This window comes from Podarcis muralis, chromosome 5, assembly GCF_964188315.1.
Source record: "Podarcis muralis chromosome 5, rPodMur119.hap1.1, whole genome shotgun sequence".
NCBI classification, from domain to species: domain Eukaryota; kingdom Metazoa; phylum Chordata; class Lepidosauria; order Squamata; family Lacertidae; genus Podarcis; species Podarcis muralis.
Genome location: NC_135659.1, coordinates 100,991,838 through 101,005,887, shown reverse-complemented (window position 1 = coordinate 101,005,887; position 14,050 = coordinate 100,991,838). Strand labels below are relative to the sequence as shown.

Sequence of the window (14,050 nt, the reverse complement as noted above, 5' to 3'; positions counted from 1 at the left end):
TTCTGGATTAGTTGTAGTTTCTGGGTCACCTTCAAAGGTAGCCCCACATAGAGCGCATTGCAGTAGTCATGTTTAATCACAGTCTCCTTTTTTTGTAATTTTAACACATTGGTTTCGATTCTGCGCTCTGGAGCAGCAGAAAGCAAGCCTGCTCCATTTTCCATGCGGCAGCCTTTCAGGTATTTGAAGATGGCTATTCTATCTCCTTTCAGCCTCTTCTTTTCCAGGCTAAACATGCCCAGCTGCTTCTGGGGCTGCAGTGGTATAGAAATTTAATTGATGATAATGATAATACTGGAGGGTAAGGCCCACTGCCAGCAATGCTGGGGGTTGTGTTGCAGTTGTTTTATGATAAGGAAGCTTAGTTTAACGAGCCAAGCGTTCACCCAGAGGTTTCACCTCCCTGGCCACCTGTAACCACAGAGGAGGTAGAGAATTTGATTGAACAACAAGGCCCCTGGCATAGATTATATTCCCGCAGAACTTCTGAAGACCAACATGGGGTGGTGGGCCCCCCTGCTGGCGACAATATTCTCCCACATTGATTCAACAGGCCTATTTCCCGAAGGGTTGGCCAAGGCGATAATCATCCCAATTTATAAAAATGGCCCCACATTGGACCCCACGAGTATCAGACCTATTAGTCTTTTACCTATACCTAGCAAATTATATGCAAAACACCTCTATATCAAACTAACTAGTTGGATGGACGCTGAGGCTATCTTGGCAGAGGAGCAAGCTGGATTTAGGCAAGGCAGATCTACCATAGATCACTGTTTTGTCTTAGCACATCTTATTGACAAATGCGCCAAGAAAACCCGTGGGGTCTTATATGCAGCCTTTATTGATTTGAAGGCTGCCTTTGATTCAATTTCACGAGTAAGACTCTGGGCCAAATTGAATACATCCAGTATAGATAAAAGATTATTATTTTTGATTAATGGCCTATGAAATATACTCGGAGTCGAGAGTGGATTTCATGCTCTTTATTCAGCTCATAGTGGTGAGGAATGGAAGTTTCCCCCGAAATGTCTGCTTTATATACATTATTTACACAATGGGCCCCACGTGATTGGCTAATTCTGGGATTCTCCTGTAGGCCAATCAGGTTGCGGATTCACTTCCACCTGGAGTTGGATTGGGTGGCTCCTGTGGACCAATCAGACTGCTGCATTCCGAATCCTATTGTTCTAGGACCAATCAGACTGCGGCATTCTGAATCCTATTGTTCTAGGACCAATCAGACTGCTGCATTCTGGATCCTATTGTTCTAGGACCAATCAGACTGCTGCATTCTGAATCCTATTGTTCTAGGACCAATCAGACTGTGGCATTCTGAATCCTATTGTTCTAGGACCAATCAGACCGCTGCATTCTGAATCCTATTGTTCTAGGACCAATCAGACCGCTGCATTCTGGATCCTATTGTTCTAGGACCAATCAGACTGCTGCATTCTGAATCCTATTGTTCTAGGACCAATCAGACCGCTGCATTCTGGATCCTATTGTTCTAGGACCAATCAGACTGCTGCATTCTGGATCCTATTGTTCTAGGACCAATCAGACTGCGGCATTCTGGATCCTATTGTTCTAGGACCAATCAGACAGCTGCATTCTGAATCCTATTGTTCTAGGACCAATCAGACTGCGGCATTCTGAATCCTATTGTTCTAGGACCAATCAGACTGCGGCATTCTGAATCCTATTGTTCTAGGACCAATCAGACTGCTGCATTCTGGATCCTATTGTTCTAGGACCAATCAGACTGCGGCATTCTGAATCCTATTGTTCTAGGACCAATCAGACTGCTGCATTCTGGATCCTATTGTTCTAGGACCAATCAGACTGCTGCATTCTGAATCCTATTGTTCTAGGACCAATCAGACTGCTGCCTTTTGGATCCTATTCAACTCAGTACATAACAGCCTATATGAAGATACTGTGTGTTGTGTTGCAGTTGAGCAGAGAAGCAGGTGGGAAAAGCTCTTGGGCACCCCATCCCACTTGGTCCCAGATGGAGCCTCCTGCTCCCTTCTTTTCCGACTCCTGCTGAAGATCGTTGATGGGGCAAGTGCTCCTCCCTGTTTCTGAAGGCATCTCCCAGAGAAGGAGCTGTGGAGAGAGACGGAGGCGGAATTCCCGGCTCCTGTCGTGGGGGGCAGAGGAGATGGGAAGGCAGCTTAAGGAAGCCCTCACCACCCTCTGCTTCCAGATTCCTCTCCAGTGGCCTGCCCAACCCCACCAGAGATTCCTCCATCCCTCCGGAGGCCTCTTCTGGATCATCATCCTGACTCAGTCAACCCTTTGGAGCATGGTGCAGCAGGTAACCACCAGGGGGCAGCACTGTAAAGCTACTTTCCTGAAAGACCTACATTGGCTCCCAGTACATTTCCCAGCACAATTCAAAGTGTTGGTGCTGACCTTTCAAGCCCTAAACGGCCTTGGTCCTGTATACCTGAAGGAGCGTCTCCACCCCCATCGTTCTGCCCGGATGCTGAGATCCAGCACCGAGGGCCTTCTGGCGGTTCCCTCCCTGCAAGAAGTGACGTCACAGGGAACCAGGCAGAGGGCCTTCTCGGGGGTGGCACCTGTCCTGTGGAACGCCCTCCCACCAGATGTCAAGGAGATAAACGACTATTTGACTTTTAGAAGACATCTGAAGGCAGCCCTGTTTGGGGAAGTTTTTAATGTGTGATATTTTATTCTGTTTTTAATCTTTTGGGAACCGCCCATCCGGCTGGGGAAACCGGATGGGCGGGGTATAAATAATATTAGATGATGATGATGACATGCTTTCTTTTCCCCCCTTTTACCAATGACCAAAGTAGCCTTTTCTGACGCTGTCTGCAGTAGCCTTTTCCAAAACATCCTGCTTGCATTCTTCTAAACCCATCAGTTGCTGTTACAGCATTTTTCTGTCTATAAGACTTGGGTCCCCCCCTAAAAATAATGTCAAAAATTAGGGGGTGTCTTATACTCTGGGCCATCTCCCCCCCATTTTCTTAAATCTGAGTCCTCCAAAATAGGGGGCGTCTTATAGATGGAAAAATACGGTAAGTGTCATAAATCTATACCTGGTGGATCAGGACCCCATACTTCAAACACTTCTCAGCTTTCCTGGCAGATACCAGACCCTTTGCTTTGGTGCTACAGCTTCTGATGAATCTGTCTGGCCACCTCAATTGCCTTCCTGTTTGGTTGATGATGTATTGGCCGAAGCGGGCCTTTGCTTCTCACTGCTTCTGCTGACTGAGTTTTGCGATGCATGAAAATCGGAGCAAAACTGAAACCACACCTGCGTGGCATCCCTGGGTCTGACACAGCAGCAGCCATGGCGTGGTCATTCCAGCAACCGTGGGTCCCTCTCCTCCATATTAGCCTCTCCTCCATGAAAAGACCTCCAGAGAAACACGACTGGCTCTTCCACTACATTTAAGGAGTTTGATCCCTGCGGCCATGGAAAAGTGGGAGAATCTGATTTGTTTTATTTAAGATAGGTACACCTCACCCGAGGCAGCTCACACACACACACACACACACACACACCCCATTACAATAGCAACAATATAAAAGCACCATATCTTTTTTCATAATTTATTTTTATAAAGAAAAATACAATTCTTCAATCCCCCCCAAAGACAGCATTACAATGATATGATAAAATCACACTGTTAAGCGAAAGAACTCTGAACAAAGATTCCAATAAGGCTAAGCAGGAGAAGGAGGGACAAAGAGAGCAACTGGGGCAGAGCCCCCCCCCAGGAACCCCTTGAGGTGTGTGAGGGGCTCCAGACTGAGGGATGGAGCCACCCAGGGAGCACCCAGAATGAAGTGCCCCCCCTTCCCCAGCCCCCCTTGATCTGAAATCCCCGGACTCAGATAGGACCACAGTTGATCTGTGAGTGTACGAAGCCCACTCTGCCATTTAAATCTAGGAGAAGGACCACTTGTCATCCGTAGAATACAAGCTCAGCATGCAGAAATTCCCAGGAACACCCCCAGGATTGTAAAAGCAGAGATTGTTTAGCTGCGACTCCTGCATTGCTGGGGGTTGGACTAGATGAACCTGGGGGTCCCTTCCGACTCTGCAATTCTGTGATCCCACAAGAGCTGGCTGCTCCCTGTATTCCACCTGAGGCAGCTTCTCCTTCCCAGCAAGCTGCAGGGAGACAGCTGACCTTCCAAGAATAAATAAATGAAAATACTGTTTGTTGCTTGCCTTGGCTGTTTTATTAAATAACTTAAAGGTGCTTTATTGAGGCTCATTGCTTTAATATCCCCATGTAAACTGCTTTGCAAAGTTCACTTGGTGAATGGTATATAAATATCTTTAAAATAAAAATAAAAATAAAAATGAATGTCAGGAAATGGGAAAGGACAGCTCTCTGCCAGAGGCCCTGGAAGGAAGCTGCCAGCCAGAGCTGAGAGACCAGGGGCCCCTTGCCACCAGCTTTGGGTGGGTGCTGTCTGTGCCTCTCCCCTTCAGCTCTGCCTCTCCCCCTTGCCCTCCAATGCATGGGGTGGGGGATTTCCACTGGAGAGGCAGCTGGGGAGGGTTGGGGTGAACCCCCCCCTCTCTCCATGGACTGGGACCTTGGCAAACCCCCCCCCCCCATGCAGAGAGAGAGAGAAGGAAGGAAGGAAGGAAGGAAGGAAGGAAGGAAGGAAGGAAGGAAGGAAGGAAGGAGGAGAAGGGAGAGACCACATTTAACTTCAGTCTCCTCCCATCCCTGGTATGTGGCTCCCAAGAGATTACCCCGGGTGGAATGTGGCCCTCAAAAGGTTCCTCAGCTCCAGGGCAGGGGAAAGGGGGCTGGAGGGAAAGCTGCCACTCTGTTCCTCTCTGCCTTCTCGTGTCCTCTTTGCTACCGCAGCATCCCCTACCAAGGTCGTGATCCAAGCCTTGCTTGCCTGCCAGCACAACCGGACCCCTCTTCTCCACCCCTCACCTTTGTGGCTTTTTGTAGGGGTGCAGATAGCCAGAGGGGGGGGGGGTCAGGTGGGATTGCTATGAGGAATTATGAAAAATGCAGCAAGCCATGGTGTCCGCAATGAAAGCATTGCTTGACTGGGTTTGATTCATTGACAATAGTTTCTGATCGAATCCCAGAAGCCTCTGCATCTCTGCCATTTGCTTTCTCTACGCCTGACAGGCACTTATAAGCTTTCTAAATACACAGGCCAGTTGCTTCACCAGGCATCCTGGGCCATAAAGATAGTAGATGGCTTTGATGTACCTTTCCTTGGTTTTGTTAATCTTCGGGCCAGGAAATAGTTTCGCATGGAGGTGATAAAGATACCTAATCTTTCCTTGCTATCCTTCTTCTTCTGTTTACCGCTTGTTTATGACCTCCAGGGTTGCTGAATGCGTTCCTTGTTTCCTCTTTTATTTACTCTGGACTATTATGCATACTCAAATTAGCTCTTTGTAGTTTTAACTTTTAACTTTGTCCCCACGTGGGGTTTTTTGAAATGCTCAGAGGAAATCTGATTGGTTCTTATGAACACTGTGTAAAAAGTTCTTTCGTGAATAAAATGACCTGGGCTGACGGGTGGAGAGGAATTATTATTGGCACCACCTCCCAGAGTCTTGCTGGTCAAGCCTCGTGTGTATTGTATTAATCAGAGTCCAATCCTTCCTTGCTTTGGGAATGCTACAGCTTTTTGGACAGCGAAAGGGAAGCCCTGCATGGGCTGCTACACCTTCCCCTTGAACTCTGGCCAAAGCAGTTGCTCTTCATTCACATTTGCAAAAATGCTCCAGAAAGACCCCAACCAGGTGGAAGGTGGGCAGAGGAGGGTGGCCAAGAGGGTCAAGGGAGGGGAAGCAAAATCTTGTGAGAAACGGTTGAGGGAGTTGGGGATGTTTAGCCTGGAGAAGAGAAGATGGAGAGGTGAGCTGAGAGCCATCTTCCAATATCTGAAAGGCTGTCCCATGGAAGAGGGACTAGGTTCGTTTTCTCTTTCTCCAGAGGATAGGACCTGAACCGATGGATCCAAGTTACAGGAAAGGAGAGTCCGTCTAAACATCAGGAAGAACTTTCTGATGGCAAGAGCTGCTGGAGAGTGGAAGGGACTCCCTTGGAAGGTAGTGGACTCCTTCACTGGATGTTTTTAAGCAGAGTTTGGGTGGCCATCTCTCAGGGATGCTTGAGCTGTGATTCCTACATTTCATGGCGTTGGGATAGATGACTCCTGGGTTCCTTCCAACTCTACCATTCTATGATTCTATGTGCCCTCCAGTTGAGTGTTCTTTTGTGGAAGAACAGGCTAGCGGTGGGGAGAAGCATCCAGGAAGCACTCAAGTGAGGTGGCAGCAAGGAAGCCAGACCTCTCTTTCCGCCTCCTCCTCCTCTTCCTCCTCTGAGAGTTCATACCAGAGTTTCTGCAAGTGCCATTGGCTGCCTGGCTTCATCTGCCACATGCCAGCATGGACATGAATACGAAGAAGAGTGCAAACTCTTGGAGAATGCGGACAGTCCTTTGCACTCCACCGGGAGCAATGCCACACCCCCTTGGGAGAAGCACACATCAACCACCAGGAAGTTTATCGCAGCAGCGGAGACATTTGTTATCACTTCACAGAAACATTGATTCATTCACACAACCGGATTGTCTGTGCAATGCGTGCGGAGGGGCCGTCTGTTCTGGCACGAGGCCATCGCAAGCTGGCCAGGTCGAGGGCCTTGGGCCAGGCAGTGGGTGAGTGAGGAAGACTTAGGAAGACCCTGGAAAAAGAGGAAAGCATTGTCAGAACATTGGGCCACCGGCAGGGGCTCCTTCCCAGCTAAGGCGGCTTCTACACTTTTGTGCCTTTGAGAAATGGTTTCTCTGCAGTCAACTGGAAGTGGATCATAGGATCCAGCAGTTCCCTTCCAGTCCCAGCCAAGAACTTTCTGTAACATTTACTCAGAATCAGTCCTGCATCCGTACAAAGATCCTCTGCAATGTTAACTAAAAGCTTCCTGCTTGCACTTTCTGCTCTTTTTTATATTTATTTTTAAATTGGTTTTATAAACTTTGTGCCAAATCAATTTATCCACATTTCTTAGCGATTCGACTTCCCATTCTTGCATTCAATTTGTTTACTCCTGAAATGCAAAATTTACACATTTCTTCATTTAGTTCATTCTTGCTAGCTTACCATTGCTTACGCTGCAAGAACCTGCTTGCAATTTCATTTGCTATAATCCTTTTTAAAAGAGGCTGAAAAGTATTTCCATTCTTCCGTACACTTTTCTTCATTTTGGTCTTGTATTTCTGCTGGCCATTTCCCCTCTTGTCTAGCCTAGTGACCCTGGCTAGTAGCCCTTGATAGCCCCCTTCCCTGCTGGGTCTCCAGCCTGCTCACCTGCTGGCTTGCACCTGGCCAGGCACTCCCTGCGCTTCTTGAATTTGTTCTCATTGCCGAGGCAGCCGCTGTAGATGAACCTCTTGCAGTTTTGGTCACGCTCGTCGTAATACCAGCTCCGGAACTTGCCATGGCAGGGACCGTAATCCGGAGGCAGCTTGCAAATATCTGGGGTGGCAAAGGGAGAGGAAGGAAGAGTGAGAGAGTCCCAGACTTTAACTACATTCTCTGCGAAGATTCGGAAGGAGGACAGGGGTGGAGCAACTGATCTGTGAAGAAAGGTCAAAACATCTGGGGCTATAATTCCTTGTGGGAGTTATAGCGACAGGACTATCCAGATTGTGTAGAAATTTATTCACGTATGCAACTACAGCGGCAAGAATGTTACTTGCCCAAAAATGGAAAAGAGAAGAAGTCCCAGCGAAAGAAGAATGGATACAAAAACTTATGGAATATGCAGAAATGGCAAAACTTACTGGAAAAAGAAGAAATCAAGATAAACTTTTTTTAAATAAAAGAATGGAAATGGTTTATTGAATATTTACAAATAAACAGATAAGAACATTGGCAGCATTATTGTAATAACCTGCAGTTTTATAAGAGCTTAGGGAAGTTTTTAATGACTGATGTTTTATTGTATTTTTAACCTTCTGTTGGAAGCTGCCGAGAGTGGCTGAGGAAACCCAGCCAGATAGGCAGGGTAGAAATAATAATAAATTATTATTATTATTATTATTATTATTATTATTATTATTATTATTATTAAAGTAGATGAATAAATGAGTAAATTAAGTTAATTTGGAATATGCAGAAAATATAAAAAATAAATTTAAGGAACTGTGGAATGAGGGGGGAAGGAAGTCGCGTTTCAAAATGTTAAAACGATTGTGAAATTATTGAAATGTATAAAATTGAAAATGATAAAAAAGAAACATTAGGGGCTGTTTAGTTTTGGGGTGGGGGAAGTCAGTAAGAGGTGGTGTGACAGAATGTGGGGAGAAAACAGGTAGGGTTCTCCTCTCATAATCCTAGAACCTGATGGGGTCATCAAGTAAAACTGGCAGAAGATTCAGGGCAGATTGAGGGAATTGAGTCTTTTTAGACTGGGAAACGAGGGTCATCTAGTGTAGGAGTGCAAATATCCAGAGTGTGGGGTCAGGTGGGATTACTATGAGGAATTATAAAATATGCATCAAGCCATGAATGCATTGCGTTGACTGGGTTTGATTCATTGACAATAATTTCTGATCAAATCCCACAACCTTCTGCATCTCTGGCGATTTCCTCTACTGCCCATTTCTCTTGCTTGACAAGTCACGTACACAGCCCAGTTGCTTCGCCAGGCAGGCGTCCTGGGTCATCAAAGACAGTGGGCAAGTTTCTTTGATGTAGCTTTTCTGATATGTTAATCTCAGCATGTTGATTTTAGGGCCTGGAAATAGTTTCACAGGAAGGTGATAAAGATGCCTATGTCCTTGCCATCCTTCCATCCTCTCCTGTTTACTCCTGTTTATGATCTCCGGAGTTTCTCTAGTCCTCTCTTATTTACTCTCAGATTATGTATGCATGCTCAGAGTAGTCTTTGTAGTTAAAAGAATTTCTTTTGATCTAACTTTGACCCCACATGGGGTTTGTTGAAATGCTCAGAAGAAATCTGATTGGTTCTTATGAACACTCTGTAAAAAGTTCTTTTGTCAATAAAACGACCTGGGCCAGGGGCTGGAGGCAGAGACTATTATACGCACCCTTCCCAGAGTCTTGCTGGTTCAAGCCTCTGTGTGTAGTCTTATTAATCAGAGTTCAATCCTTCCTTTACTTTGGGAATGCCTCAATCTAGTCCAACCCCCTGCAATGCAGGAATCTTTTGCCCAATGTGGGGCTTTAACCCACGACCCTGAGAATTAGTCTCACACTCTATGGAAGGCAGAACTTCTAGTGCTTCTGCTCTAGTGGAGCTTCTGCTCCAGCCGCAGAAGCACCACTCTGCTCTCACAGCTGCCCAGCATTACACGAGTAACAGCTAAATCATCCCTGACAGAGGCCACTTCTCTGAAGGGTACCAGCAGCCCCCCACCTCCCCCAGCAACCTCTGGGTCTCACCTTTGACGGGCTCAGAGCAGCGCAAGGCGCACCCATAGGAGCAGCACTTCTGATCCCCAGGGCAGTTTCCGTCATGAAGGCAGCTGGCCAAGCACTCCAGGGTGATGTTTCGAGGACTGGGGAGGCAGGAGCCAGGCTTTTCTGCAACACAGAGAGCGAAACCAGGGTTGTCGTTGGGCGTGATGTGGAGGGGACCTGAGGCCGCTGTTCTGCAGCCCCTGATCATGAGTCTTCAACTTCAAGGAGCGTTCCCAAAAGGGGCAGAATGGTGGGTGCAAGGAGGTGGGAGGGAGGTTTCATCAACAATGGAAGATCTCTCAAGGATCCTGGTTGCTGGGCCCATCTGTTCTTACAGAGACCAACCACATGCCCCAATGGAGAAGATTGCATGAAGGACATCAGAGCAACACTGACTCTCTCCATCAACAGGGGAGGTCGTGCATGGACCTTGTGGCTAGTAGCTTCACTCTCCCCATGAGTTTGCTCAGCCCTTAAAGCCCTCCAAGTTGGTGGCTGTCAATTCCTTTTGCAGGAACAAATTCTATATTTCAGCCCTTTGCTGTGTGCAAAAAAACCCTTCCCTTTGTCTGCCCTGAATCTCTCACCATTGACTCCATGAAGTTCTGGAGAAGAAGAAGAAGACAATCTCTGTCCACTTTCTCACACCCTGCAGAGTTTCACGCACACCTAGTGTGTTCCCTCGCCTCTTTTCCACCCCCCTCCGTAAGGAAGGGCTTCTAGGAGGATGCTGAGTGATGGGTCCCCGTCAGGCCTGCCCCTCGACTCTGGGATGCTGGGATGAGTGGGGCAACCCTTTGAGCCACATCTATGCCTGACCACATCTACATGGCAGGTGAAGAAGTTCAGGACACCCGCTCCCCCCACCCAGGTCCCAAGCGCCCCCTGTGCTTCGAGATGCCTGGGTGGGTGTCTGTCAGTCAAGGGGGTCAGGGTCCTTTCCCACAGCTGGGCCCACCCCCCTCTCACCCCCACTCACCAGTCCCTCCACAGTGGCGCTGGCATTCTTCGATGGTGTAAAAGCGGTTGCGGAACCACGAGCAGCCTCTGTAGGTGAAGGGCTCGCAGGCCTTGGAGGTGGAGTTGTAGAAGAAGCGCGGTTTGGGGTCGCCGCACCGGTCAGAGTCCTTTGGAAAGGTGCTGCACACGTCTGAAACTATATTATTGATCTCTCTTGAGTCAACAGAATTCGTACAGTGCTTGACTGCAGCGTACAAGGAAGACAAGAAATCTAGCTAGAGTGAAGAAAACCCTGGTCCCACCTCCAACGGCATCTCTGGGTAGGGCTAGGAATCATTCCCTTGCCTGAAAACATGGAATGCCACTGCCAGTCAGTGTAGACAATATGGGGCTTGATGGACCAGTAGCTGACTCCTCTGTTTCCGCTTCCTCTGTTGCTAAGAGACACTCAAAGTCCATTGCTCTTCCCATGCCAGGTCTCCAGGGAGAGACCTTCAGGAATCCAATGATGGAGGAGCTGGAGGTGACTGGCAACAGCGGCAGAGCATATGCCTGCGCTGCCCAGGGCGGGCGTGCTCCCGAGGGGGGCGTGGCACGGAGGGTGCCCTCCCAGGCACGGGATAGCCAACTGGGTGCCCAAGTGGCGCTCACGCCCTGCAGCCAGGGCCGGAGCAGGCTGCCCATGGAGGACATTCAGCGCCACCCGCCTACAACCCCCAAGCCCCTCCAAGCAGTCAAAACAAAGGGGGAAGCGGGGAATGCCACTGGCAAAACGGTGCAGCTGTGCCCCTTACCCTGGCGGGTTGGGGTAGGCTTGGGAGTCATGGGCAGATGGCGTGCTGAATGTCATCCCCTCAGGCGAGGGCATCCAGGGCAGTCCGCCCCCCCGGCCCCCCCTTCCTACACCCCTGACCGGATCTCTCAGGAGAGAAGAGCAGAGAGACCCAGAGAGGGAGGAGGACTCTGAAGGGAAGAGAGAGGAGTTGGGACTGGGTCTGGGTTAGGGCAGGAAGGCAGGAGAAGGCTTTAAGGTGGGGCATTGCATGATCAGGCTGTCTGACTAATGTGTGTGTGTGTGTGTGTGTGTGTGAGAGAGAGAGAGAGAGAGAGAGAGAGAGAGGGGCATTGCATGATCAGGCTGTCTGACTAGTGTGTGTGTGTGTGTGTGTGTGTGTGTGTGTGTGTGTGTGAGAGAGAGAGAGAGAGAGAGAGAGAGAGAGAGAGAGAGGGGCATTGCATGATCAGGCTGTCTGACTAGTGTGTGTGTGTGTGTGTGTGTGTGTGTGTGTGTGTGAGAGAGAGAGAGAGAGAGAGAGAGAGAGAGAGAGAGAGAGAGAGAGAAGCTCATTTTTTTTGGCCCCAGAGGCATGGAAAAATGGGAGGGGGCCACAGGTGAGAACAATAGGAAACTTGACGTGTCTGTGCCAACCTGGAGGGCAGCCTCATGGCACCATTAGACAAGCAAGGATTTTCCACACACTCCACAGAGCCCACAGGAATGCAGGAGAACCAGTTGTAAGAATGCAAAAGTAGACACCTCCCGCCACCCAGAGCTGATTCAGGTGGCGGGTACATAACGCTCTTCCAGAATGTGTTGCCCCAGTATGGAAGTCTCCCTGCCCGCCGGAAGTTTTTCTAGGCATCATCCTCACCCTTCTGAAAGGGCAGGCTCCGGGCATCCGTGAGTCATTTGTCCTTTGCTCCAAGGAGGCTGACATCATCTGTTACATCTTAACATGGGCTGGGACCTTGGGAGACGCATAGGATTTCAACACCTAACCGCCCCCTAACCCAGGCCCCGCTCCCTTTAGAGTCTCAAAGGCCGTGTGATTCATTCCTTGGCTTCCTGAACCTTCCCTTTCCCCCACAAGACCCAACTTGCAGACGCTGCTTTGGAAGTCAGAGGCTGCTGGAGTCGGCTTCTCTCTTCCAGGACGCTGACACCCTTCAGAGCTTGCCAGAAGGTCCCACCATCATCTCCAGCACCTCCACCTTCCTCTGCTCAGAGATGGGCTCTATCTGGCATGGGAAAACCTCACGTTGCTTTGTTCTTGCTAGAGCCTCAAGGTCCACTGACGGAAGCCAGAAGCACAGCAACAGCTGGGTGACACCCTTAGGGAAGAACTTCCTAGCGGTAAGAGCTGGTGAGGGTTTCAAAGCAGAGGTTGGATGGCCGTCTGTTATAGATGCTTTAAATGTAATTTCTCCAATGCAGGGAGATGGACTAACGGACCCTGGAGGGTCCAGTCCAACAGTTCTATGATTCTTGTTAAATGCACAGTCCAAGAATCTGCCTACAGCCCTCCTACACAAAACTCCACTTCTAGATGAGCCCCCAAACCTCCCTTGGGGCTCACCTCTGCTTGCCCCACTGTTCCCCTAGGAAAACCTGTGGTTTAGCACTGAATCAGGATGAATGGCAATGGAGTTTCTCATGAGTTGCCATTTGTTTTGATTCAGTGCTAAAGAGCTGAGCTTTCTAGGCAAGCCCTTCCTTTCAGCAGCTTAGAGGGTGAAGGTGGCGAAAGAGCCTTTGTTGTCCCCACCCTTATTTAAAGAGAGAAAGGACATCATAAACTTTTGCCATTGCCTGTCTAGTCAGCCATATATCTACCTCATCTCTCTCCTGAGCCAGATTCTCCTCCACTCTGACCAGAATTTGGGGTTGGGCTTTTTCATTTGAGGACTACAATCAAAGTCCCCCTTTGAAGCTCCCGAATTTGAACCTTACCCTGCCCAAATCCCAAACCCCATTGCACAGTTTTGTATGGTCAATGCACAGAAGTGAATTTCTAGGGTGTAAATCAAAAGCCTTCTGGCTTGTTTGGCCCAAAGGAGGCAGCTCACTGACCAGCTGCTGCCCAGCCTGGATAGCTCAGTTAGTTAGAGTGAGGCGCTGGTAACGCCAAGGTTGCAGGTTCGAACCCTGCATGGGACAGCTGCAAATTCCTGCATTGCAGAGAGTTGGACTAGATGATCCTCAGGGTCCCTTCCAACGACAATACTATGAATCACTGACCAACCTGAAACATTCAGGCAGGTAGATCTTCAAATTCAGGGCTTGTCCACCCAACCTGCAGAGTCCCAGCAAAACATTCGGGCCTGTGCGTCTCAATAGGGTGTGTGAGAGGTTCTCTGAGCATGTGAGGATGCTGTGGATCCTGAGAGTCACCTTCATGTCCAGGCTTCTTGGAGGTGTTGGGCAAAGGGCTATGACTAGGGAGGGAGGTGGAATCCCTCAAATTCAGGTGAGGCTTAGCCCTGGCAGGTGGGCTCCACCCCACCCTGGCATGCTATCACCAGTTAAGGCCATGCCCCTCACAGAAGGAGCCCCAAGGGACACCTGGCCCAACCCCCTGCGATGTAGGAATCACAGCTCACCAAGCATGCTCCCCAACTCCCAAACCTCCCCAATTCTTCACCCCTCCAAGTAATACCCAAACTCACATGGGGCGGGCACCGACGGCAGCTGAGCCCAGAGGATGAGGATGGGACCCATCACAGAGAAGAAGGAGAACCTGGTGGACTTCATGGTGCTCCTGCTGGGAGGCAGCTCTGAATGGTGCTCAGGGCTATGATCAGCAGCCAGATATAGTCTTCCCTCCGCCCTCCTCCCTCCCT

General features: G+C 49.1%; 1 protein-coding gene across 1 annotated transcript; it reads right to left on the bottom strand.

Moving 5' to 3' along the window:
* Positions 1–4,164: 4,164 nt before the first annotated feature.
* Positions 4,165–14,050, bottom strand: LOC114598396 (BPTI/Kunitz domain-containing protein-like). Its single transcript, XM_028732059.2, has 5 exons — positions 13,877–14,050; positions 10,449–10,625; positions 9,452–9,592; positions 7,352–7,519; positions 4,165–6,728 (listed from the first exon to the last, which is right to left on the bottom strand). Exons 1-5 carry the CDS (start codon positions 13,959–13,961, stop codon positions 6,718–6,720), a joined length of 582 nt encoding a protein of 193 aa, XP_028587892.2. The 5' UTR covers positions 13,962–14,050; the 3' UTR covers positions 4,165–6,717.